The sequence below is a fragment of the Musa acuminata genome, chromosome BXJ1-1 (assembly GCF_036884655.1).
Source record: "Musa acuminata AAA Group cultivar baxijiao chromosome BXJ1-1, Cavendish_Baxijiao_AAA, whole genome shotgun sequence".
NCBI classification, from domain to species: domain Eukaryota; kingdom Viridiplantae; phylum Streptophyta; class Magnoliopsida; order Zingiberales; family Musaceae; genus Musa; species Musa acuminata.
In genome coordinates, this window is record NC_088327.1 from 33137501 (window position 1) to 33161461 (window position 23961).

The 23961-nt window shown below is 41.1% G+C and overlaps 1 protein-coding gene and 1 pseudogene across 1 annotated transcript; both read right to left on the reverse strand.

Moving 5' to 3' along the window:
• Window positions 1-855: 855 nt before the first annotated feature.
• LOC135677836 (ADP,ATP carrier protein ER-ANT1-like) lies at window positions 856-21002 on the reverse strand (annotated as a pseudogene).
• A 230-nt stretch (window positions 21003-21232) lies between these two features.
• Window positions 21233-23035, reverse strand: LOC135677828 (PAN domain-containing protein At5g03700-like). Its single transcript, XM_065190240.1, has 2 exons — window positions 22418-23035; window positions 21233-22343 (listed from the first exon to the last, which is right to left on the reverse strand). Exons 1-2 carry the CDS (start codon window positions 22805-22807, stop codon window positions 21363-21365), a joined length of 1371 nt encoding a protein of 456 aa, XP_065046312.1. The 5' UTR covers window positions 22808-23035; the 3' UTR covers window positions 21233-21362.
• Window positions 23036-23961: the final 926 nt, after the last annotated feature.

Here is a 23961-nt window from a genome sequence, read left to right on the forward strand (position 1 = left end):
TTTCTTTTTACTATTTATTATGTGTTAGATGAACTTCCCTACTTTGTTCATCGATATAATTCAAACTTGTATATCTAATTCTAGTCTAAGCTAGACTAGTCAAGATGATATTATCTCGTATATAAGTCTAATTCTCTTAATCACGTGAAACTATTCTTTAGCTAGTCTTTTATATTTATCTAAAATCACAAATTTTTCCCATTGCTTCAATATTTTCTTGAACTGCTTAGTTTCCTAGTTTGGTATATATATATATATATATATATATATATATATATATATATATATATATATATATATATATATATATATATATGAGCTTTTGCTGCTCAACTGCTTTCTAGTTTAGTTAGACAATTCAGTGCCTGTTTTCTGTTAGTTCTATCAGCAATTTTTCTATGGGTTTTTATTGTTCTAAATGTATCTAATCTCCCAGTAATATTCTGTTGTTGTTTGAGATTTAACTATATAATTTGACTCATGCTGAAGGTTGTTTTCTCCTTTTCCTTCTTAGGTTCTTTGCTTCTCCTTAAAAATTGACCCAAAAAAATGTAAGAGGTAGAAATCAAAAAAGTGTTTAAGGGATTATATGTTTGAGTTTCCTTTGATTTCCAACCCAAAATGCACAAAAATAAATTAATTTCACAATTACATCATAGCGGCATGTAAGAATTATAGAATCATAATCTATTTGATTGGACTATAAGAGAATACCACATAAGTTTACCAATATCTTGGTCTTATAACAAGAGATGCTAATGAAGTTAGACCGCTAGCAAAGGAAAAAGTATTTGAAGGAAAAAGAACCAAAACCAAAAATCCAGATTTAGCATGAAAAATAAAGAAGCAAAGTGCTTCAACAAAAATTACCAATCTTATGAAAAACAGTGTTTTATTATTGCTTTTTCAGATGGGAATTAAGAAAAAAAATTCTATTCATGTCGTCTATAAATCAATATGTACAAATTATATCTTGGCTCCTTGTGTGCAAGGGAATTGGCACCTCTGAGAGTCTTCCTTTGATCTCCAAACACTGCATTCCTTGTTGTCACGGGAAGATGTACATCATGATTTTAAGTCTACATCATTTCAGTCCCCCTTTAATCTTGTGCTCGGAACCATATTTTATGCCCACTCGCGATTCGATGGAATTGGTCATATCCTGCAAGAACTCCCGCTCCTGCCATACCTGAGAGCATGTTTGCAGCAGCCCCTCTAAACAGTGCAGAAAACCCCTCTCGGCATACTATAATTTTCAAGGCATGGAATGTATTCTGATACTTAGAAGGTTGTCCAGAAGTCAACATCATTCTTCGGCGCAGTGTATCAAAAGGGTAGGCGCAGATGCCAGAGAACGTCGTCACACTCCAGCCTAATAAGAAACTAGCTAAGAAGTTACCCTGCAACAGAACAACTTTTCATTTCTTAAAAGCAAGCAAAGAACACAAGGGGTGGAAAAAGAATCACGAGGGTCACTATAACCAATAAAATTCAAATAGTTTTGTTTGTTAGCTTGCGTTTGTCTTTCTAGTATTGGAAGAAACAAAGGAAACATGAACCAAGAGCAATGTGGACACAGTTATTTAGATTCTACATATGAACTCATGAAGAACTTATGTAGAAACAAAAAACACCGAAACGAATTTATGAAACCAAATTTCTTTTTCAGATTAGAAATACAAAAACCTATCATGAAGTAAATCCACAGCTCACAATCTCATAAAAAGAGTTTGACAGTTACCTCCAATGGTCCAACCAGAACAATAGGCTTCACGGTATCGTAAATGCCAAAATATAGGCCCCGATATAAAGTGATGCCCACTATAGAAACCCCGAAACCTCGATACAAACCAGCAATTCCATCACTCGCTATGGTCTTCTTGTATACATCGAGTAGCCCTTTAAACTGACGTTGATTATTAGCCTTGGTATCAATTGCATCTGTGCCTAGCCGAGTTCGTGCATAATCTAAATGGTACAGTAACAAGGATGTTGTTGCTCCAGCTGCACTGCCTGAAGCTACATTGCCTGCCAACCACTTTATATAACCATCTTTCTCTTTTGACCGACCAAAAAGGCTCTGGAAGTAGCCCTTGAATGCAAAATTGAAGGCCTGTGAAAAAATGACAGGACCAACCATTTTATTTTCAAGAAAGATCAAATAGGAATGAAATTAAAAAATACATGTCAAAGGATATTATATTAGACTAGGGTATCAAACACAGTAAATGTCAAGTGTTCTGTCAAGTGTTCTTGAGATGTTTGAAAATTCAAGAGACGTTCGATAGAAGCACACCACGACTTTCGTGGAGGCATATACACTTATATGAAAACTGGGAAGTCTGAAAATCCGAGCGTTTAATAAAAGGACAAGACAACTTTCTTTGAGGTGTATACATTTCCTTTATACAACTTATTTTTCTATATGATTTCTTATAACAACCATCTAGCTAATTGTTTGTGTACAAAATTTTTAGAAGAGATGTTTGATCTTACTGCACAAAGAAAGCCAAGGCAATGATCACATGTAATCATGTGCTATTTATTAAACAGATATTGTCACTGTACTAATGAACACGCCATATACATTGGCATATCTGATCTGACAATCCTTGGCAAGAAATCAGACATCAAATTAGATTCCACATGCAAAGACAATAATATCAACGAAAAACATACATGGATGGTGTTTTGGCCTGTTTAAAATGTCAAGTTTCTAAGTGCTCCAATATATGGAACTAACTTGCTATAAGATTCAACAGACATAACATCAGTGGCCAATCAGGTACAAATATACAGTACAATATTTGTAATGTATTAGGAAACCAGTAAGGAATTAAATCTCGATCTGATAGTTTCTGTAATCTATCGACACATATGATACTGTTGTACCAAGTGCTATACTACCCATATCATCTGGTATCATCTGCAAAAATAACTTAACAAATGAACAGTACTGAATCATATGGTCCAATGTTGGTTCATGGTCGGGCCAGTTAGTGGCATTTGAATCCATGTGTTTGCAGAGTCTATAATCTAGAGCGTGGAAACCTCACATGCTCAAGAATGATATGGACTCAGCATGAGGATATTTGGAGATGCATCGATGCAAAATTAGCCAAATTAATTCCTTAGCAGCAAATTCAAGTGATAGAGCAATTGAGAAGAAAGATAATAGTTAGTGGATACAACAGAGATGAGGAGTAATCATTCTCGTGTGTAAGGTATCTAAGAAATGTGTAACTTTAGAGGGGCATTTATGATATTATGTGTGCAGAACATGATGGGATATAAAGTGAAATAAACTTTTATTTATGAACAAATACTAGCAGGCCATAACACAGCGGAATTAAATGAAACCACAATCAAATAGAATACCAAGATATACGTGGAAAACCCCTTTAATGTGAAGGGTGAAAAACCACGGGGCAAACTAGAGATAATCCACTATAATAATAATGAATATACAAATCTCAATCTCTTGCCCAAAACCGTAACAACAATCACAAGAGAATAACTGGGATAAAGGATCACGTCATTGTGCACAATATCTAAATTCTCTCTAATTCTCCCCAAGTAATCATAGTAAGAATCTACTGTAGATCTGATCTAACCTGAGATAAAAGCATTGCTAGATGATTGAAAACAGTCTCTCTATGTTGTCCTTGTCTTCTTCCTTTTCTTTCTCTTCCTTTTCTGACTTTTCTCCTCCTTTTCTTTGGAATCCCGTGGCTGCCAAAAACTGCCTTATTGCTGCCTTTTTCTGCCTTTTTTTATAGCCACCACACCCCCGTAATATAAATTAGGGTTAGGTTAAGAGGGGGTGAGCTGTGGGCTGATAAAGCCCACCTTGGACTGAATATGGGTTGTCAGCCCAACAATCTACCCCTTCAACCCATAAGGGAGGCTGTCCCATGACTCCTAAATGTGAAGCCATGCCGACCAGCTATCGGCATATCTCCGGTCTTTCTTTTAGTAAGGTCTTCATTCCATTTGATAGTAGTACCAAATCATAAGTGTGGTTCTTCTGAAGAGCATTCATCTCTTCCTGCATAGCAACTAACCACTTCTCTTTCTGCTCACTTTCAACTACTTCCTGGTAACTCTCTGGTTCACTTGCATCAGTAAGCATCACATACTCATCTGTAAAGTATCTTCTGGAAGGTTGACGTTGTCTAGAAGATCTTCTCAACTGAGGTTCTGTAGGAAGTTGCTCTTCAACTTCTTCTTGCTCAACATATCCTGCAGATAGATCAACATCAGGCTCTACACCATCTTCCTACACATCTCCCCCATCACCCTGATATACTGGAGGAGTAATTGGGTCACAATCTGCTAATCCTTCTGCAGAAGTCTTGGTCGGTGTCTTCTTCTTCAAATCTTCAAAGGTTTGATCCTCAAAAAAGACTACATCTCTGCTTCTGAACACCTTCTGATTTTTTAGATCCCGAAGCATGTAACCAAACTAATCATGTGAGTAACCAAGAAAAATACATTCTTTAGTCTTACCATCCAGCTTGGACCTCTCATTGTCTAGAATATGTGCAAATGCACGACAACCAAACACTCTCAAATGCTTGTAGGAAACATCTTTTCCTAACCATACATGCTCTGCAACATCACCATCTAGGGCTGTGCATGGTGACAAGTTGATCACATCAACTACAGTCCTCAAAGCCTTATCTCAAAACCTTTTGGGTAGCTTTGCCTGTGAAAGCATACATATGATCTTTTCCATGATGGTGCGGTTCATTCTCTCTGCAATTGCATTATGCTGAGGTGTACCCGGAACTGTCATCTCATGTTGGATCCCATGTGACCTGTAATAATCATCAAATAATCCTGTGTACTCACCACCATTATCTAATCTTATACATTTCAATTGTCTTTCTATCTCTCTTTCAACTCTGGTATGAAACTTTTTGAAGACATTAATCACCTGATCTTTGGTCTTCAAAACATAGGCTCAAACTTTCTTGGAAAAATTATCTATAAAAATGACAAAATAAAATAAACCACTTATACCAAGAACATTAATAGATCTACCACGAGTTTTTGTCCTCAAAAAACCACATACATATCTGTATAAACACGGTCTAAGGCATGCATTTTTCTAGACAAAGCAAGACTAGCAAATAAAACTCTATGTTGTTTACCAGCCAAACAATCAATACAAGGGTTCAAATGTGTACCTCTGAGGTATGGCAATACCTCTCTCTTGGAAAGAGCTTACAGCTCCTTCTCGCTCATATGTCCTATGCCACAACTCTATACTGAAGTCTTTCTCTGTAGCATTGAACTGCTCACCATAAGCTTTAGCCTACAACCTGTACAAAATATGACATTTCTTTCCACTAGCTATAACAAGAGAACCCTTACTGAGCTTTCATTGCCCTTTATAAAATCTGCTATCATAATCTTCATCATCTAGTCTTCCAACTGAAATTAAATTCAGCCTCAAGTCAACCACATATATCACAACCTTAAGCATCAACTTGCAGCCAAGGTTGATCTTTAAATGAATATCAAGCTATAACAAGAGAACCCTTACTGAGCTTCCATTACCCTTTGTAAAATCTGCTATCATAGTCTTCATCATCTAGTCTTCCAACTGAAATTAAATTCAGCCTTAAGTCAACCACATGTCTCACATCCTTAAGCATCAACTTGCAGCCAAGGTTGGTCTTTAAATGGATATCACACATGCCAATGATGTCTGCTGTGTCATAATTGCCCATCTTGACAACACCAAAATTTTCAGACCTGTATGTAGCAAAAAACTCCCTCCGTGGTGTAGTATGATAAGAAACACATGTGTCAATCACCCACTCAATATCCTAATACACAAAAAAAAAAATATCATCAGAAGGAGATAAAATCAAATAATCACCACCCTGCAATGTAGCTGTAGTATTATCCTTTGACTCTGTAGACTCCGCTTCTTTTCCCTTTTTCTTGCTCTTCTTAGGTTGCTTATATTGGTTCTTGTAATGTCCTTTCTCACCATAGTTATAGCAAACAATATCTTTTCTTTATCTTCACTTGCTTCTACCCATGCGTGAACTGCTTCTAGACTTTGACCTTCCTCTGTTCTCTGAGATAAATGTCTGTGAATCATTCTGAGATGTTGCTAAATTCTTTCTTCTTAACTCGTCATTCAACAAACTGCTTGTTACTTGACTCATGGTGACAACACCATCTGGCGTAGAATTACTGAGGGAAACCACTAGTGTCTCCCAACTTTCTAGTAATGAACTAAGAAGTAACAATGCCTGCAACTCATCATCAAGAGATATTTTCATAGAGGATAACTGGTTAGTAATATTCTGCATTTCATTCAAATATTCAGCAATAGAAGCATCATCTTTATATTTTATGTTCATAAGTTTTCTGATCAAAAAAGCTTTGTTACCAACTGTTTTTCTTTCATAGAGACCTTCAATTTTTTTCCAAAGAGAATATGCTGAACTTTTAGCAGAAACATGGTGAAAGACACTATCATCAAGCCATTGTCGAATAAACCCAATTGTTTTTCGATCTAACCTCATCCACTTATCATCTGTCATAGTTGTGGGTTTTGCACTATCTCCCTGCAAAGGTCCATACAAATCTTTGCAATACAAGAGATCTTTCATTCGTAGTTTTCATATCATTCGATTGTTTCCATTTAAACTAATCATACGAGAAATATTTTTGACATTCATACTCAAATACAAAATTAAATCACTACAACCCTGCTCTGATACCAATTAATGAGATATAAAGTGAAATAAACTTTTGTATATGAACAAATACTAGTAGGCCATAACACACAACGGAATTAAATGAAACCACAATCAAATAGAACACCAAGATATACGTGGAAAACCCCTTCAATGTGAAGGATAAAAAACCACGAGGCAAACTAGAGATAATCCACTATAATAATAATGAATATACAAATCTCAATCTCTTGCCCAAAACCCTAACAACAATCACAAGAGAATAAATGAGATACAAGGATCATGTCACTGTGCACAATATCTAAATCCTCCCTAATTCTCCCCAAGTAATCACAGTAAGAATCTACTGTAGATCTGATCTAACCTGAGATGAAAGCATTGCTAGATGATTGAGAATAATCTCTCTGTGTTGTCCTTATCTTTTTCCCTTTCTTTCTCTTTCTTTTCTGCCTTGTTCTCCTCCTTTTCTTTGGAATCCCGTGGCTGCCAAAAACTGCCTCGTAGCTACCTTTTTCTGCCTCTTTTTATAGCCACCACACCCCCTAATATAAATTAGGGTTAGGTTAAGAGGGGGCTTTATCAACCCATAGCTCACCCTCTCTTAACCTAACCCTAATTTATATTAGGTGAGGGTATGGTGGCTATAAAAAGAGGCAGAAAAAGGTAACAATGAGGTAGTTTTTAGCAGCCACGGGATTCCAAAGAAAATGAGGAGAACAAGGCAAAAAAGGAAGAGAAAGAAAGGGAAGAAGACAAGGACAACACAGAGAGACTGTTCTCAATCATCTAATAGTGCTTTCATCTTAAGTTAGATTAGATCTACAGTAGATTCTTTCTGTGATTGCTTGGGGAGAATTAAAAAGGATTTAGATATTATGCACAGTGACGTGATCCTTGTATCCCAGTTATTCTCTGATGATTGTTGCTAGAGTTTTGGGCAAGAGATTGAGATTTGTATATTCATTATTATTATAGTGGATTATCTCTAGTTTGACTTGTGGTTTTTACCCTTCACATTGAAGGGGTTTTCCACGTACATCTTGGTGTTCTATTTGACTGTGGTTTCATTTAATTCCACTGTGTGTTATGGCCTATTAGTATTTGTTCATATACAAAAGTTATTTTTCTTTATAACCCATCAATAAGTAGGGTTGTGGTGATTTAATTTTTGTATTTGAACATAGAGGCCAATAATGTTTCTCGCATTATTAGTTTAAATGGAAACAATTGGATGATATGGAAACCAAGAATGGAAGATCTCTTGTATTGCAAAGATTTGTATGTACCTTTGCAGAGGGATAGTACAAAACTCACAACTATGACAGATGATGAGTGGAAGAGGTTAGATCGAAAAATAGTTCGGTTTATTCGACAGTGGCTTGATGATAGTGTCTTTCACCATGTTTCTACTGAAAGTTCTGCATATTCTCTTTGGAAAAAATTGGAAAGTCTCTATGAAAGAAAAACAGTTGGTAACAAAGCTTTTTTGATCAGAAAACTTATGAACCTAAAATATAAAGAGGATGCTTCTATTGCTGAGCATTTGATTGAAATGCAGAGTATTACTAATCAGTTATCCTCTATGAAAATGTCTCTTGATGATGAGTTGCAGGCATTGTTACTTCTCAGATCATTACTAGAAAGTTGGGAGACACTAGCGGTTTCCCTCAGTAATTCTGCACCAGAAGGTGTTGTCACCATGATGTCACGGACAAACTTCTAAACAAGATGTTTGATATAATGCTTATGTATGTCCGTGTCTTTTGGCATGTTCATGCCTTGTACAGCATGTAGAGGGGCGGCCGAAGGCTTAATAGTCCAATTTTAATTGGATTGGTGGCCTCTTTAGACTTGTAAATAAAGGTTGTGTCATGTGGACACGTGCGAGAGATTCTCGGTCTGTAATGGACCATTTTACCCTTTGTTGTGCAACTGTTCAGAGCTTGTAGAGTCTATTTGTAATTTGCATTGTCTATGAAGTGTTTTTCGGAGATGTTTGCTTGTAGATCCCGATTGAGGCGTTCTCTCTAACCCGTTCTCTCTTTTATTGGTCCTAAGGGACAATGGGAGGCTTCGGGGAGGCTGACCTTTGCGGACGAACACGCAAGGGTGCCGCACGACTTAGGCAAAACCAGCTAAGTCCGTGACAAATGGTATCAGAGCGGGACAAGCACTCATAGAAACACTTAGCATGCAAACGTAGGGGACCTAGCGGAGCTGCGTTGAGGGCAGTCAGCACACGCGTGACCGTTTAGGGGAAAACGGGCATGGAGATGTAGGGAAAAGGAGTCGCTCGGAGGAGCGGGCATCTGACATTGGTATTCAGAGGAATGGCCAACCCTTCGCGCAAGAGGCACCACGAGAACAGGCAAGCTTGGAAGAATGTAGAGCGCACAAAGGTTAGGATGATTGAGTTTGAGCTACGGCTCAACGTTGACAACTATACTTGATGGTGCTCAAGGCAAGCGAGGCGCTTGGTAAATAATGAGACCATACAAGGTGGAATGAGTTGCTCAGCGATCGAAAGAGTTGTGCAAAGCTCACAGAGGTGAGGGGAATTGCTAACTCAAAGAATTCGGTACTTATACATGGGCTTGTATGCGGACGATGGAATGTTCGCGGCCATCCCAAGACGACTGAAACTCGGCGCCATGGAGCATTGGAACTTTCTCTTCGGCATGTGAAGGATACGTCCGTAGGAGGCTGGAGTGTGCAACGAGTTCAGCATGTTGCTAGGCCTTGAGTGGTGCAGCGGGGGCTGTATTGACGTGGAGTCGCAATCTAGCAAGTGCGTTTGCAGGAGGCAGAACAATGCACAGTTTGTTCAGCAGATCGGAGTAGTCCAAGGGGATGGTGGTCTCCGAAACGAAGAGAGATGTTGCTCCAATGGGACAGTTATCCAAGAGGGATAAGTCCCGGCTCTCCAGAGGGAGAATCATGTGAGACGGACCTCACATGTTGAGGAGTACATCAACAAACAACGACTCCACGAAGCTCAATGGACTGAGCAAGCGACGAGGAGTCATCGCATGATCTCGCTTGAGAGAATGCATTGGTGGATGCATTACGAGATCAAGTGAGGGAGCGACCCAAAGCAACTTAAATGAAGGCACACTTGGAGTCGATATGGAGATCAAACTCAAGGGAGGGCTGACCCGTGGAATGGTGGGCGCGAGGGCCACCATCGACTCAATGCAAAAACGAGGAGCGGAGCAACTTGGGTGTAACTTGGCGAAGTACCCAAGCCGCATGAAGAGAGCCAGCATAGAAGTTGGAACATGGAGCGGAGGCACAGTGCTTTCCTTAGACAGAGGTCAAGGACCTGAACTCTTGCAGAGGCAAGAGTAGAATCATGTTGTTCCATGGGTCATTCATTATATCAGAGAGGACTTATCTTGCATGGTGTCAAAGATGAAGGGAGCTTCTGAGCACATGCACCTTATCTCGGAGGAGCATTTGATGGAGGAACTAAGGCGACTCAATTTGCGGAGGCGAAGTTGGGTTCAGAAGGCCTTAGCACGGGGCAAGAGGACGTAGAGGTGGGTACTCTTGAAGAATATGCCACAGTGTTGCCATTCAAGTTGCCAAGAAGGAAGCGGTGCGCAGCGGAGATTGTGCTGGTAGGGGCAGAGGCCTAGGATCCAGACAATGGTGCACAAATTACAGTGAAGTCGATGGACTTCGGGAGCTACTAGGCGACGGACTGTCCTAGAGCGGTGCTTCATCTAGGTGTGACCCAAGAGTGGGTGGATGAAGGTCGATTGCCAAAGGAGCGAACAAAATCGAAGGTGGAAGAGACCCTGAGATGTATTGGCAGAGGCCACACATGGAGGGTTCACAATTCGAGTTTATTCCACAAGGATCAGAATGCAATGGAAATGTCACCAGGATGCGACATGGTGCAGCGGATCGTGGTGGAACAGTTCGTGGCAATGCGATACACACGACATAGTCCTGTAAAGGACTAGATCATACGGAGGTATGATCGGGAGCTACTGGAAGCTCCACTTCTGTGAACAACACGACGACAAGAAGGGCTATGGATTCAAGGAGTGAAGGCCATGGTACCGCAGAGGCGGGTCTTCCGTGCGTGCATCGAATTTTGCATCGGATGAAAGCCTTGGTCATCAGCATATAGGGGCAGGGTTCCACCAAGGGAAAAGTTCGAATGCAAGTACCGGTGAGTTCCATGGGAGGGACTTAATCATGCAGAGGTATGATTGAAGCAGCTGGAGAGTTAGACTGCTCCAGAGCTCATATTCGCTTAAGGGAGCCCGACAAGTCAGAGGACAAGGCCGAGTAAGCGAACGTTGCTACCACGGAAGCTAAGGAGAACAGAATCGGTGCAAACCCTATAATGCGATAGCAGAGGCCATGCATGGGAGTTGTAGTCTGTCTTTCCATCGACCAAAGGAGAGCTGCTTGGAGAACACAGAGGTGTTGAAGTAGGGGGTCGAAAGGGGCGAGGAAGCGACGACGAGTCCAGAGGGACTTAGCTACCCAAAACCAAGCATCAGTTAGAATGGAGGTAGACTCGGAGGAGTGCTATAGAGGCATATCTACTAATTGTGAAGAAAAGGGATACAGATGCGAGGCGACGGATAGTAGGGCCATGGGCATGGCAGCGCCATGGTACCGTAGAGGCGGGACTTCCGTAAAAGTCATTGATCCCTTGCTCTCATGGAGGGAGAGCGCTTGGTCGTAAAAGGAGCCGACGAGGTGGAGAATGTAGAGGCAATCTCCAAGTACCGTGACAAGGCTGAAAGGCAGAGGCCGAAGAACTTCGTAAGACCGGTGTCAATGTGCTTCTCATCAAGATAGCAGAAAGTGAAGGACTTTGGGTCATGCAAGAGTGCATAACCAAGGAACGAAGCAGGCAGTACGTGGTGTTGTACCTTTGCTACTCAGCGGAGTAAGCGGCAGGGTTGATGGAGAAGACGGTACAATCCCAGAGGCGACCAAACCTATGAGAGAATTACTCCAAGTTGGGGTGAAAACTTCCTGCATTTCAGAAGTTCGATGGCATTGAGAAGGTGAATCACAGTAACTAACTCAACGCAAGGAGTGCAAACACTTCAAGTGCTTCAGAAGTGTGAGCAAAGAGCAGGCGAAGGCTAGTAACCAGCTCGATGCATGGAGTACAACCTCGAGGAGGCGGGCGAAGTCAAGTAACATTTGCCTTCTCAACCCTTAAGAGAATGGGCGAAACCGAGTACCCCAATTCTCTTATCTATCCAGCAGAGGAGCTCTGCACAAGTTCAAAGACCCTTCGAAGATAATGAAAGACAATAGTTGTCAAATCCTCACCAACGGTGATCAGTGCTACTGAGAGTAGATTGTCCGCTTCATTTCCCAACGAAATGCCAATCGAAAGCGTAAGTGATGCGAACCTACTTGGATGTGACAACTAAGTGAAAGAAGAGTCAATGAGCAAATTTTGTGGAGGAAGGACCCAAAACTTCAAAAGTTTGCGAGACAATGCTCGTTAAAGCTCCAACAAGCATCCACCCAGTTCAAGCAGCATGAGGAATTTGAGAGACTAGCGCAATAAGGATGGTCTTTTCCTTCATTTGGAGGATCCGCAGGAATCAACAATGATCAACACAACTCAGCCAACCCCACACCAGAGTCAGAGTCATTGGTGAGTTGAAACAGTATGGCGGATCAAAGGTTCGACTACTCAAAAATAGCAGCGGAGAGCAGCTAGGAGCCAAGAGGCGCATTGTAGCTGGAGCAGAAAATTAAAGACTCAGCAAAGGCGAGGAGTTGCAGTGTCGACAAAGGCTTCAACGAGGACATCGAAGGAATAAGTGGGGGAGAATGTCACGGACAAACTTCTAAACAAGATGTTTGATGTAATGCTTATGTATGTACGTGTCTTTTGGCATGTTCATGCCTTGTACAACATGTAGAGGGGCGACCGAAGGCTTAATAGTCTCATTTTAGTTGGGTTGGTGGCCTCTTTAGACTTGTAAATAAAGGTTGTGTCATATGGACACGTGCGAGAGATTCTCGGTCTATAATGGACCATTTTACCCTTTGTTGTGCAACTATTCAGAGCTTGTAGAGTCTGTTTGTAATTTGCATTGTCTATGAAGTGTTTTTCGGACATGTTTGCTTGTGGATCCCGATTGAGGCGTTCTCTCTAACTCGTTCTCTTTTTTGTTGGTCCTAAGGGACAATGGGAGGCTTCGGGGAGGCTGACCTTTACGGACGGACACGTAGGGGTGCCGCACGACTTAGGCAAAACCAGCTAAGTCCGTGACAATGAGTCAAGTAACAAGCAGTTTGTTGAATGAGGAGTTGAGAAGAAAGAATTCAGCAACATCTCAGAATGATTTACAGGTACTTATCTCAAAGAACAAAGGAAGGTCAAAGTCTAAAAGCAATTCACGTATGGGTAGGAGCAAGTCAAGATCAAAAAAAGATATTATTTGCTATAACTGTGGTGAGAAAGGACATTACAAGAATCAATGTAAGCAACCTAAGAAGAGCAAGAAAAAAGGAAAATAAGTGGAGTCTACAAAGTCAAAGGATAATACTACAGCCAAGGTTCATCGTACCATACCGTACCGGCGTTTCGACCCGGGCTCAGTACGATACGGTACCGGTGTACCGGGCGGTACATCAGGGCGTACCGAGCGGTACACCCTGGTGTACCGAACAATTTAATACCTTTTTCATACTGTAGCAGTGCTACAGTAGTAGTACTGTAGCATTATAGCAGTACCGGGTGGTCCGCGTACCGGTAACTTGTCGGACCGGTACGTACCACCCGGTACGGACGGTATGCTTCGGTATGGCAGACCTTGACTACAACTATAGTGCAGGGTGGTGATTATTTGATTTTATCTCCTTCTGATAATATTTTTTCTTGTACGTGTCAGGATCTTGAGTGGGTGATTGAGATAGGTGCTTCTTATCATGCTACACCACGGAGGGAGTTTTTTGCTACATACAGATTTGGAAATTTTGGTGTTGTCAAGATGGGCAACTATGGCACAGTAGACATCATTGGCATAGGTGATATCCATTTAAAGATCAACATTGACTGCAAGTTGGTGCTTAAAGATGTGAGACATGTGGTTGACTTGAGACTGAATTTAATTTCAATTGGAATACTAGATGATCAAGACTATGATAGCAGATTTCACAGAGGGCAATGGAAGCTCAGTAAGGATTCTCTTGTCCAGGTTGCAGGCTAAAGCTTATGGTGAGCAGTTAAATACTACAAAAAAAAACTTTAGCATGGAGTTGTGGCAAAGGCGATTGGGACACATGAGCGAAAAGGGACTACAAGCTCTTTCCAAGAGAGAGGTATTACCAGACCTCAGAGGTACACATCTGAACCCTTGTATTGATTGTTTGGCTAGTAAACAACACAGAGTTTCATTTGCTAGTCCTACTATGTCTATAAAAATGCATGTCTTAGATCGTGTTTATACAGATGTATGTGGTCCTTCGAGGACAAAACTCCTTGTGGATCTGTTGATGTTCCTGGTATAAGTGGTGTACTTTATTTTATCACTTTTATAGATGATTTTTCCAAGAAAGTTTAAACCTATGCTTTGAAGACCAAAGATCAGGTGATTAATGTCTTCAAAGAGTTCCATGCCAAGGTTGAAAGGGAGATAGAAAGGCAATTGAAATGCATAAGATCAAGGTTCGCCGTACCGTACCGTACCGGCGTTTCGACCCGAGCTCGGTACCGGTACGGTACGGTATATCGCTCGGTACACCCAGGTGTACCGAGCAACTGCTACAGTGCTACAGTGCACTGCTACAGTGCTCGGTACGGGCGGACCGGTACAGGGCGGTCCGCGTACCGCTAGCCTGTCGGACCGGTACGTACCGGTACGGCAAACCTTGCATAAGATCATATAATGGTGGTAAGTACACAGGATTATTTGATGATTATTGTAGGTCACATGGGATCCAAGATGAGATGATAGTTCCGGGTACACCTTAGCATAATACAATTGCAGAGAGGATGAACCGCACCATTATGGAAAAGATCATATGTATGCTTTCACAGGCCAAGCTACCCAAAAGGTTTTGGGATGAGGCTTTAAGGACTACAGTTAATGTGATCAACTTGTCACCATGCACAACCCTAGATGGTGATGTTGCAGAGCATGTATGATCAGGAAAAAATGTTTCCTAGAGGCATTTAAGAGTGTTTGGTTGTCGTGCATTTGCACATGTTCCAAACAATAAGAGGTCCAAGCTGGATGGTAAGACTAAAGAACGTATTTTTCTTGGTTACTCATATGATCAGTTTGGTTACAAGCTTTGAGATCCAGAAAAGCAGAAGGTGTTCAGAAGCAGAGATGTGGTCTTCTTTGAGGATCAAACCTTTGAGGATTTGAAGAAGAAGACACAAGCCAAGACTTCTACAGAAGGATTAGCAGATTGTAACCCAGTTACTCCTCCAGTATATCAGGGTGATGGGGGAGATGTATAGGAAGATGGTGTAGAGCCTGATGTTGATCTACCTGTAGGACATGTTGAGCAAGAAGATGTTGGAGAGCAACTTCCCGCAGAACCTCAGTTAAGAAGATCTTTTAGACAACGTCAACCTTCCAGAAGATACTCTACAGATGAGTATGTGATGTTTACTGATGCAAGTGAACCAGAAAGTTACCAGGAAGCAGTTGAAAGTGAGCAGAAAGAGAAGCAATTGCAGCTTCAGAAAATTCACACAGATGACAACGAAGTAGACATGTTGACAAAGACTTTACCAAAAGAAAGACAGGAGATATGCCGACAGCTGGTCGACGTGGCTACAAATTGAGGAGTCATGGGACAGCCTCCCTTATGGGCTGAAGGGAGAGATTATTGGGCTGACAGCCCATATTCAGCCTAAGGTGGGCTTTATCAGCCCACAACTCACCCCCTCTTAACCTAACCCTAATTTATATTAGGGGGGGTGTGGTGGCTATAAAAAGAGGCAGAAAAAGGCAACAACGAGACAGTTTTTGGCAGCCACGGGATTCCAAAGAAAAGGAGGAGAACAAGGCAGAAAAGGAAGAGAAAGAAAGGGAAGAAGACAAGGACAACATAGAGAGACTGTTCTCAATCATCTAACAGTACTTTCATCTCAGGTTATATCAGATCTATAGTAGATTTTTACTGTGATTACTTGGGGAGAATTAGGGAGGATTTAGATATTGTGCACAGTGACGTGATCCTTGTATCCCAGTTATTCTCTTGTGATTGTTGCTAGGGTTTTGGGTAAGATATTGAGATTTGTATATTCATTATTATTATAGTGGATTATCTCTAGTTTGTCCCGTGGTTTATACCATTCACATTGACGGGGTTTTCCACATATATCTTGGTGTTCTATTTAATTGTGGTTCCATTTAATTTCGCTGTATGTTATGGTCTGCTAGTATTTGTTCATATACAAAAGTTATTTCTCTTTATATCCCATCATCGTTGAGGTCGTTGAAGGCGAACTCAAGGGTTGCAAGGTACGACATCGTGGTCAGGGTGTCGACGGGGAACTCGTCGGAGAAATTGTTGCTGGAGAGGCTGAGGGAGGACAAGGAAGTGCAAGAGAGGTCGGAAGGTAGAGTGCCGGTGAAGTGGTTGGAAGACGGGTTCAAGTAGGTTCAAGAAGGTTGGGCCAGTTAGTGGCATTTGAATCCATGTGTTTGCTGAGTCTATAATCTAGAGAGTGGAAACCTCACAGGCTCAAGAATGATATGGACTCAACAGGATATTTAGAGATGCATCGATGCAAAATTAGCCAAATTAATTCCTCGACAGTAAAGACAAGTGATAGAGCAATTGAGAAGAAAGATAATAGTTAGTGGATACAACAGAGATGAGGAGTAATCATTCTCGTGTGTAAGGTATCTAAGAAATGTGTAACTTTAGAGGGGCATTTATGATATTATGTGTGCAGAACATCCCCTATGAAATTTTGCAAAAAACAAATATGGAACTAAAATATAGAAGATAAGCTACATAAATGATAATGATGAAAAAGAATGGAGAATAATTGATTAAGAAAAAACTACAATATATTATCACAAAAAGTTAACTTTTCATTCAGGGATAGTCATTGCAATGCTAATTGTCCTGATGTTATAATTAAAGGATGTGTATGATACCATAATCACTGGTGCTAGAACTTGCAAAGATAATATATAAACTCATTAGCCATGGATACGATAAACCGAAAAATGGAATCAAGTTAAACTTGAGTAGTGAAGATAAATATTAGAAATTATAGGTTTTAAATTAAATAAGATTAACATTTAATATATGAAATCAAGGTTCAGTTTCTTGATCTGAACCAGTGTCTCGGCTAGCTAATAATACAGTACATATCGCTCCATGCCGATGTATCATGTGTCGGTATGACAAGGTGTACCAACAACACGAAAAAATGGTCAAAAATAACTCCAAAAATTTCTTTAAAATAGAAAAAAATTATATTATGATTTTTAAGTTGAAAATAAATATAAATTTAGTATAATTTTAGCAACAATAATCTAAATTAAGAAGGAATAGTGGTACATATCTTTTTTGGGTTTTGAGGAGTAACTTATGGTACGTTCTGGACCATTCCTATATTGATATTAAAGTATCTACGAAAAAATGATTTGGATTATTAGATTATTTATTAAACAACTTAAATTTTAATATTCAAATGAATCAAGTAATCGATCGATGGATATACATATTTCTATTACACAAAAAAAAATGACGAGACTCCATGGGCAATGGATCAACGTCCTCGATCCTATATATCTATATATTAATTTAATATATTTGTCTGACTCAATCATGAAATTGATCCCATGATATAGTATACTAATACACCATATGTTATTGGTGCATCAATGTGGTGATGGTCGTAGTCTGATCGTCATGAACCACACGTGCGAGGTGGCTCTTCAGGCAACCAGAGACACCTAACCGTTATAGTCGTCTGCCTAATGTGTAAAGGTAAAGGGAAAGGCAAAGGCAAAGGGGAAAACAGTAGCATCAATCATGCAATTGAAAAGAATTGAGTCAGGCGACGAGACACATTCTCAGTTGCATTTAGCAACTCACTTGGTCCGTAGACATAACAACAACATGGACAAGTGCCTTGATCGACGATGAAAGCGATGCCAAGGAGTTAATGGTCCTATCTATATAGTTTGAGGGTGATGCATGGATCGAGGAGTAATATTTTACATATGTCACCTAAGATTCAGATTATGGAGCTCGACGAAGATCCCATCTGCATGGTTTGAGGGTGGTACATGGATCAAGAAGCAATATTTTACGTATGCCACCCAAGATTCAGATTATGAAGCTCGACAAGGTACTGATCAAGTTTATACATGAAAGGGGAAGGGGAAAATAATGGATAATTTTGAGCAAAAGCGATAGTGCTTACATGACATAGACACAGAGTAAAGCTCATCGTATTATGGAGAATCTTACAACTAATAATAGTACAGTGATAGTTGGTCATTCTTCTCCGAGCAATAATACGATGATAGATTTTATGATATAAAGCAACAAATTAGCAATAAAAGTAGAATCTTAAAGTTTAACTCGAAATCTAACAATTCAAATCATTTCTTTCTAAACAATTCAATATCAATGGAAGGACGATCCTGAACGTGCCATAAAGCTGCTCCTCTAAGCCCGAAAAAGATATATGACACCAAGGATTACAATTTCGAATAATACTGTCCGTATTGGGCGGTATATATCGATCCGTGAGCAGACCGATATACGGACCGCCCACTACCGAGCGGTATTATATATATAATATATATATTATAAATATACAACGTCGCCTCTTTCTCCCCAGCGGGAAAAGGCGACGTCGTGTCGCCTTGGCAACGTTGCCGAAAATAATGACGTCACATCGCCTCGGCAACGTTACCGAAAAATTCTTTTTTATTTTTATATATAAATATATATAAGATTTTTTTTTACTTATATATATATATATAGAGAGAGAGAGAGAGAGAGAGAGAGGCAACGTCGTCCCGCTTGGGGAGAAGAGAGGCGACGTCGCCGAATTATATATATATACTGAACGGTATTCCGCTCGGTATACAGTACCGTACCGTACCGAGCAAATGTCGAAACTTAGGTACGATATGATATTTCAATCCTTGTATGACACTATCCTTTTTTAATTAAGAATATTTTTACTATAGTAAATTTACATTCATTTCAAACTTAAAAACCCTAATCTAAGTTTTTTCTATTTTTCAAGTAATTTTAAAGTAATTTTTGGCTTTTTTCTATGCCATCGACATGCCTCGTCATGCCATCACTCGACATACAAGCACAGGGCGACACGTACTGTGTCGTCAGCCAACCGACACACTGGTTTAGACAAGTAAGGCAAACCTTGTCTTTAACTATACAATTTTGATTAATTAATTAGGAATTGGTTTACCATATTATTATGATCAAAGATCATAATAGAATAAGATGGCTTAGGCTAGAAAAAATCAAGCAAGCATGGGTGCCTCTGTGCCCATCTCTCTTTCTTCACGAAAAAAAGAATGAAGAAACAAAAAAATGTTGCAGGAATTTGAATGGATAATGGTCAGGTTATTGACCAGAATATATAGTATTAAGTCCCATTTGTTTATTCTATTTTGTCAAAAGATCCATTATCTATCAAATGATAATTATAAGTACAATTCAATTGACACCCATATATAGTTAACGAAGGCTTATGTTTAAGTAGCTATCTGAATGCTATGTGTACAGTTTCTCTTTTGTTCATATATATCATCAAAAAATCAATTGATAATTGGTCAGAATGATCTCCTTCTGATTATATATCTAATCCAGTGGATTCTCCACAAAAAGTTAAGTGTTGGTTGATCAAACCCAAGCAATGTCTAGAACATACATGGATCATCATTTGGCGGAATTGAATCACCTAATCTCTGGGATGTTAAAAAACTTAATATCCAGTTCAATCAACTTCAAGAGGAGAAAGAACATTGAGATCAAGCTAAAAGACACATTTGCATGTAGGACACCTTAATTGGCAAAGAAATGATAGGTTGAAATTTTGGTGGGAATGATGGAAGGCAACCATAGTAGTACTTTTTTGGATCTTTTACGTTAGTCCAGCAATTTTTTTTTATTTTACATGTCCTCAATTCAAACTAATCATATGAAAATCTCCTGAGCCCTCTCTGTGCATATTAGCCCCCTTAAATCATATCCAAAGTAATATTCCTCAAATCATATTGAGTGAAACATGCTGGAATATTCCACAACTTCTGTTAAGTTGCCAACAGCAGCATCTTTTAAGTTGTATTCACTGGAAGATGTTGTTGTTGTACATTTCTCTCGCCAAGCATGCAAAGAGTTATCATCACCATCATCATCATCAAATGGAAACCTATCGAAATTTCAATCTCTCCAGTACGAAGCAAAGACATCTAATTTGTGCGAGAATTGCTACCTTTTAATCAGTTAAATAAGTAAATATTGATCGATTATAGTGTCTAAACTTAGCTGATCTCAAAGATACATCAGTAATTTTGTTGATGTCACAAAGAATCACTTCACTAGAACAACTAATTTTCTCATAAGTAAAACATGAGAACTCGGTAATCAACTTTAGAAAAATAATGATTTAATATCACTTTTTCTCATAAGTAATTGTCTCAAACTATTTCTACTTTGATCAGCAAAAAATCCTCAGAATAACTCAGATTTATGCAACCAACACACATACTTCCCGATAGATTATTACGTCTAATTCTCATCTTCATAAAAAAGAATCGAATAGCAGAGAGACAATTTAAGGAAAACAAACGATCTTCTTCCAAGAAAATTCCAACCTGAGTCGGGAAATATCGGACAACATTGGCCTGGTTGCCTCTCCAAAGCGCGAGCACTCCTTCGCCCCTAAGAACCCTCGCGAAGCAATCCCCGATGCCCGTGTAAGGCGTCGTCAGATACCCCCTCCTCATCAGCTCCCCCTGGTTCTGCAGCAGGAGCTTCACCCTCTCCACCGGCGCGGCCCCGCTCTTCGCCACCACCGCGGCGGCCCCGCCCATCACGAAGTCCGCGGCCATCTTCTTCGACGGCGGCGCCACCACCGCCACCGGAGCCGCATCGGTGGCAAGCCCCATGTGACGCCCCCTCTCCTCCCTCGCTCTCTCTCTCTCTCGTTCGCCACCAGCCTTTGTGACATGCCCTCTTTATATAGGGGACCGTAAAGGGATCGGTGGGAGTCGAATTGCTTATAAATAGAGAGAGAGGGACAGAGAGAGGAGAAATAAAAAGTGATGGCGGAGGTTACTCCAGTTTGAAAGGATAATGACCAAATCTTTGATGTTGTTGAATCATGTAAGAGATGCGTAGGAGTGTCGGGCAAATCTCATCTCTACGCAGAAGTCGTAGAAGAGACGAGTACGCATAAGGTAGACTCTATATGAATCCACCATTACAAGTATTACTCATCCCGGCCCAAGCCCGGTCCGAGCCGACCCAACCCAGAAATATACTTCATCTTTGATCTGCACGAAAATTCAGATGATTTGTTAAACAAAACATTTTATGCCATCAATTCAAATGATTTTTTCTTCAAAATAATGGAAAATGTTAGCCCAATAGAATCAGATCAGAAAAATGTTGCAGAGATCAGCTGTTATTAGTTCCCGAATCTACTGATCTTTTACGAATTTTAAAGAAATAGTACACAAGTCCTCCCAGAATTACACACAGCGCCACCGCGTCCACCACCCCGCCCACGATGAGAACCTTCGTCACCAGACTAGCGGAAGTCTCATGGCGTGCGCTTCCTTTCCTTGCGACCTTTATCCAGTAGCTGGACTCAGTCGCCCCCACCTCGACTTCTCGAGCACCGCCGACCAACGCGTACCGAGAACACCACTCTCCTGTGCCGACGCCATGGCCGTTCGTGTGCAGGGCCGCGGCACACGAGCAGTCTTCCAAGCAAGAGGCCAAGCATTCCTCCTTGCTAACATTGGACGCCGATGATGAAGTTCTTAGCACGGTGACGACGCTCCGCAACTCCACCATCTCCACCTCCGAGCTGGCCAACCCACAGAAGCTGGTGCTGTACTCCAGCCCTGAGAGTTGCAGATACGCGCAGGTGTTGGTGGAAGAGCATATCCCGTATGGTCCACAGGGAAGAGGAAGATCGCACAACTCGAGTGCGCGACACGACGGCTCAAACTTGCCATGGCTTGCCGAGTAGTAGTAGAGCCCCAGGTTGCCTTTGCTCCCCAAGGCTAAGAATCTGACTGCCCCGGACTTCATTGCCAGGATTTGAGCGATCTTCCACGAGTTCACGTCGAACACCTTCAGCCCTGTCGAGCCCACTCTGGTATACGCAATGCTCCTGCCTGCTCGAGGCTGGAGCTCCCAGTACGAGTACCTCTCGCCTCTCCAGTTCAGGTAGGCCACGAGCTTATCCTTGTGGACTTCCAAGGAGTAGAATGATGAGGAATTGACAAGGAAAGAAGTCAGCCGAGAGGACGCGTTAAGTCGCTGCCCCCACAGCATTGTGTTCGTCGGATGCTCGAAGCTCTGCCATCTGGTTTGGTTCCGTGCGTCGGCAAGGACGAGGTTGCCTGTGTTCTTTTTGAGGAGGAGACTCTGTTTCACACGCAAGGGGTGGGTTAGAATGAGGACCAAGAAACTGGAACCAGAGATCACGATATAGATATCACCTTCACGCCAAGCCCGGAGGTGCCCGAACGCCACCCGATTCGACCGGCGCGGTCCATCAGTTGCAGGTCGCCGTCAGGGGTCAGTTCGAGGACGCATCTGCCGGCGGGAATGAACTTGGCAACATGGTCGGAAGCCCACACCTTGACGTCCCCGAGGAGAACGACAACGGAGCAGGAGTAGCCGGCGCCCGCGATGGCCTCGACGCTCAGCGCCGCCCTGAAGTCCGGGGGAGCGTTCCCGGCCGCGAGGACGAAGGCTCTTCCCACGAAGCCCGGCTGGTACGCGGAGGGAACCGGGATGGTGACTCGGCCGCCGACAGGGAAACTTAACGCAGAGAAGACACGAGGGAGGAAGGCAAAGAGGAGGAAGAAGACACAGCGGAGGCCCATACGGGAGTTACTGCAATGAGAAGGCGGAGAGGGATGAGTTATGGGGAAATGTGAGAGTGGGATTAGGGTGGAGAGAGGTATTGGGAAGAGGATTTGGAAGCTTCTTGGTTGGCTTTTTGAGAAGCGCAATAATGTAGGGAGGCAGTGGGCACAGATTTCGTGGGCGAACACCTGCGGGCGTAAGAGCAAATGGCAGTGGAGAGTGCAGGGAGCGTGGGCCCCGCTTGCCTTTTCGCTGTGGGTGGCTGTGGGTCCCTGTCTACTTTGGACTTTGGTCTCCATGAGCGTGCTGTTGGCAATCATTAAATCGATGCGGACATGCCGCCTTTATAAGAATAATTTATATTCAATTTGATAATTTGGAATTCATATGGAGTTACATCGTAAATAAGAAAATATCATCAAAAAAAAAATTCTTTCTCCTGTATAAATAAAACGTAACATATCAAACACAAAAGAATATTTTGATCAAGAAGGTTACAACATATATTTTAAATATTTTTATCTAAAATAAATATATCGAGTACGGTATATGTTATTGTCTGATTTATTATATATATACAAGAACATGTCATGGTCAAAGAAGTTTGCTTGTAGCCCTCCCGATGTTATTGTATGTAGCATGATAAGTTACATCAAGTGCATGAAGATGTTTTCATCAAGAAAACCACATCAAGTTCCTTTAGTTGTTTTTGCATGAGGACACTTTTGGTCGAGTAGCGCATACTTTTAGCTGAGAAGATAAAAATACTTTTGGTCGGTAAGAACACAAAAAGATATTTTAGCTAAGAAGATGGCATTGGAGGCTGTGGATACTTGTGGTCAAGGCAAGTGCATTAAGTGCATGAAGATGCTTTCGATCGAAGAGGTTTCATCAAACACTCTAAATGCCTTTGCTCGAGGTGGACCATCCCATTAAGAGGTTGAATAGTGACGTTATTAGTTTGAGGATATTAAATTGATTCGTCCATATCTTAGTTGATATGATAAAATATAAAGATACTGTTGAACTTTCAGCCCATCTAACCTTTTTACACTCCCATCTCCTCTTCCTCCTCCCATGTGTCCAGAAGAGGAAAACTGAATTGATGTAAAAAAGAATGGGTTATACATAAAAGATATGATATAATTCCTACAAATTTAACAAAAATGAG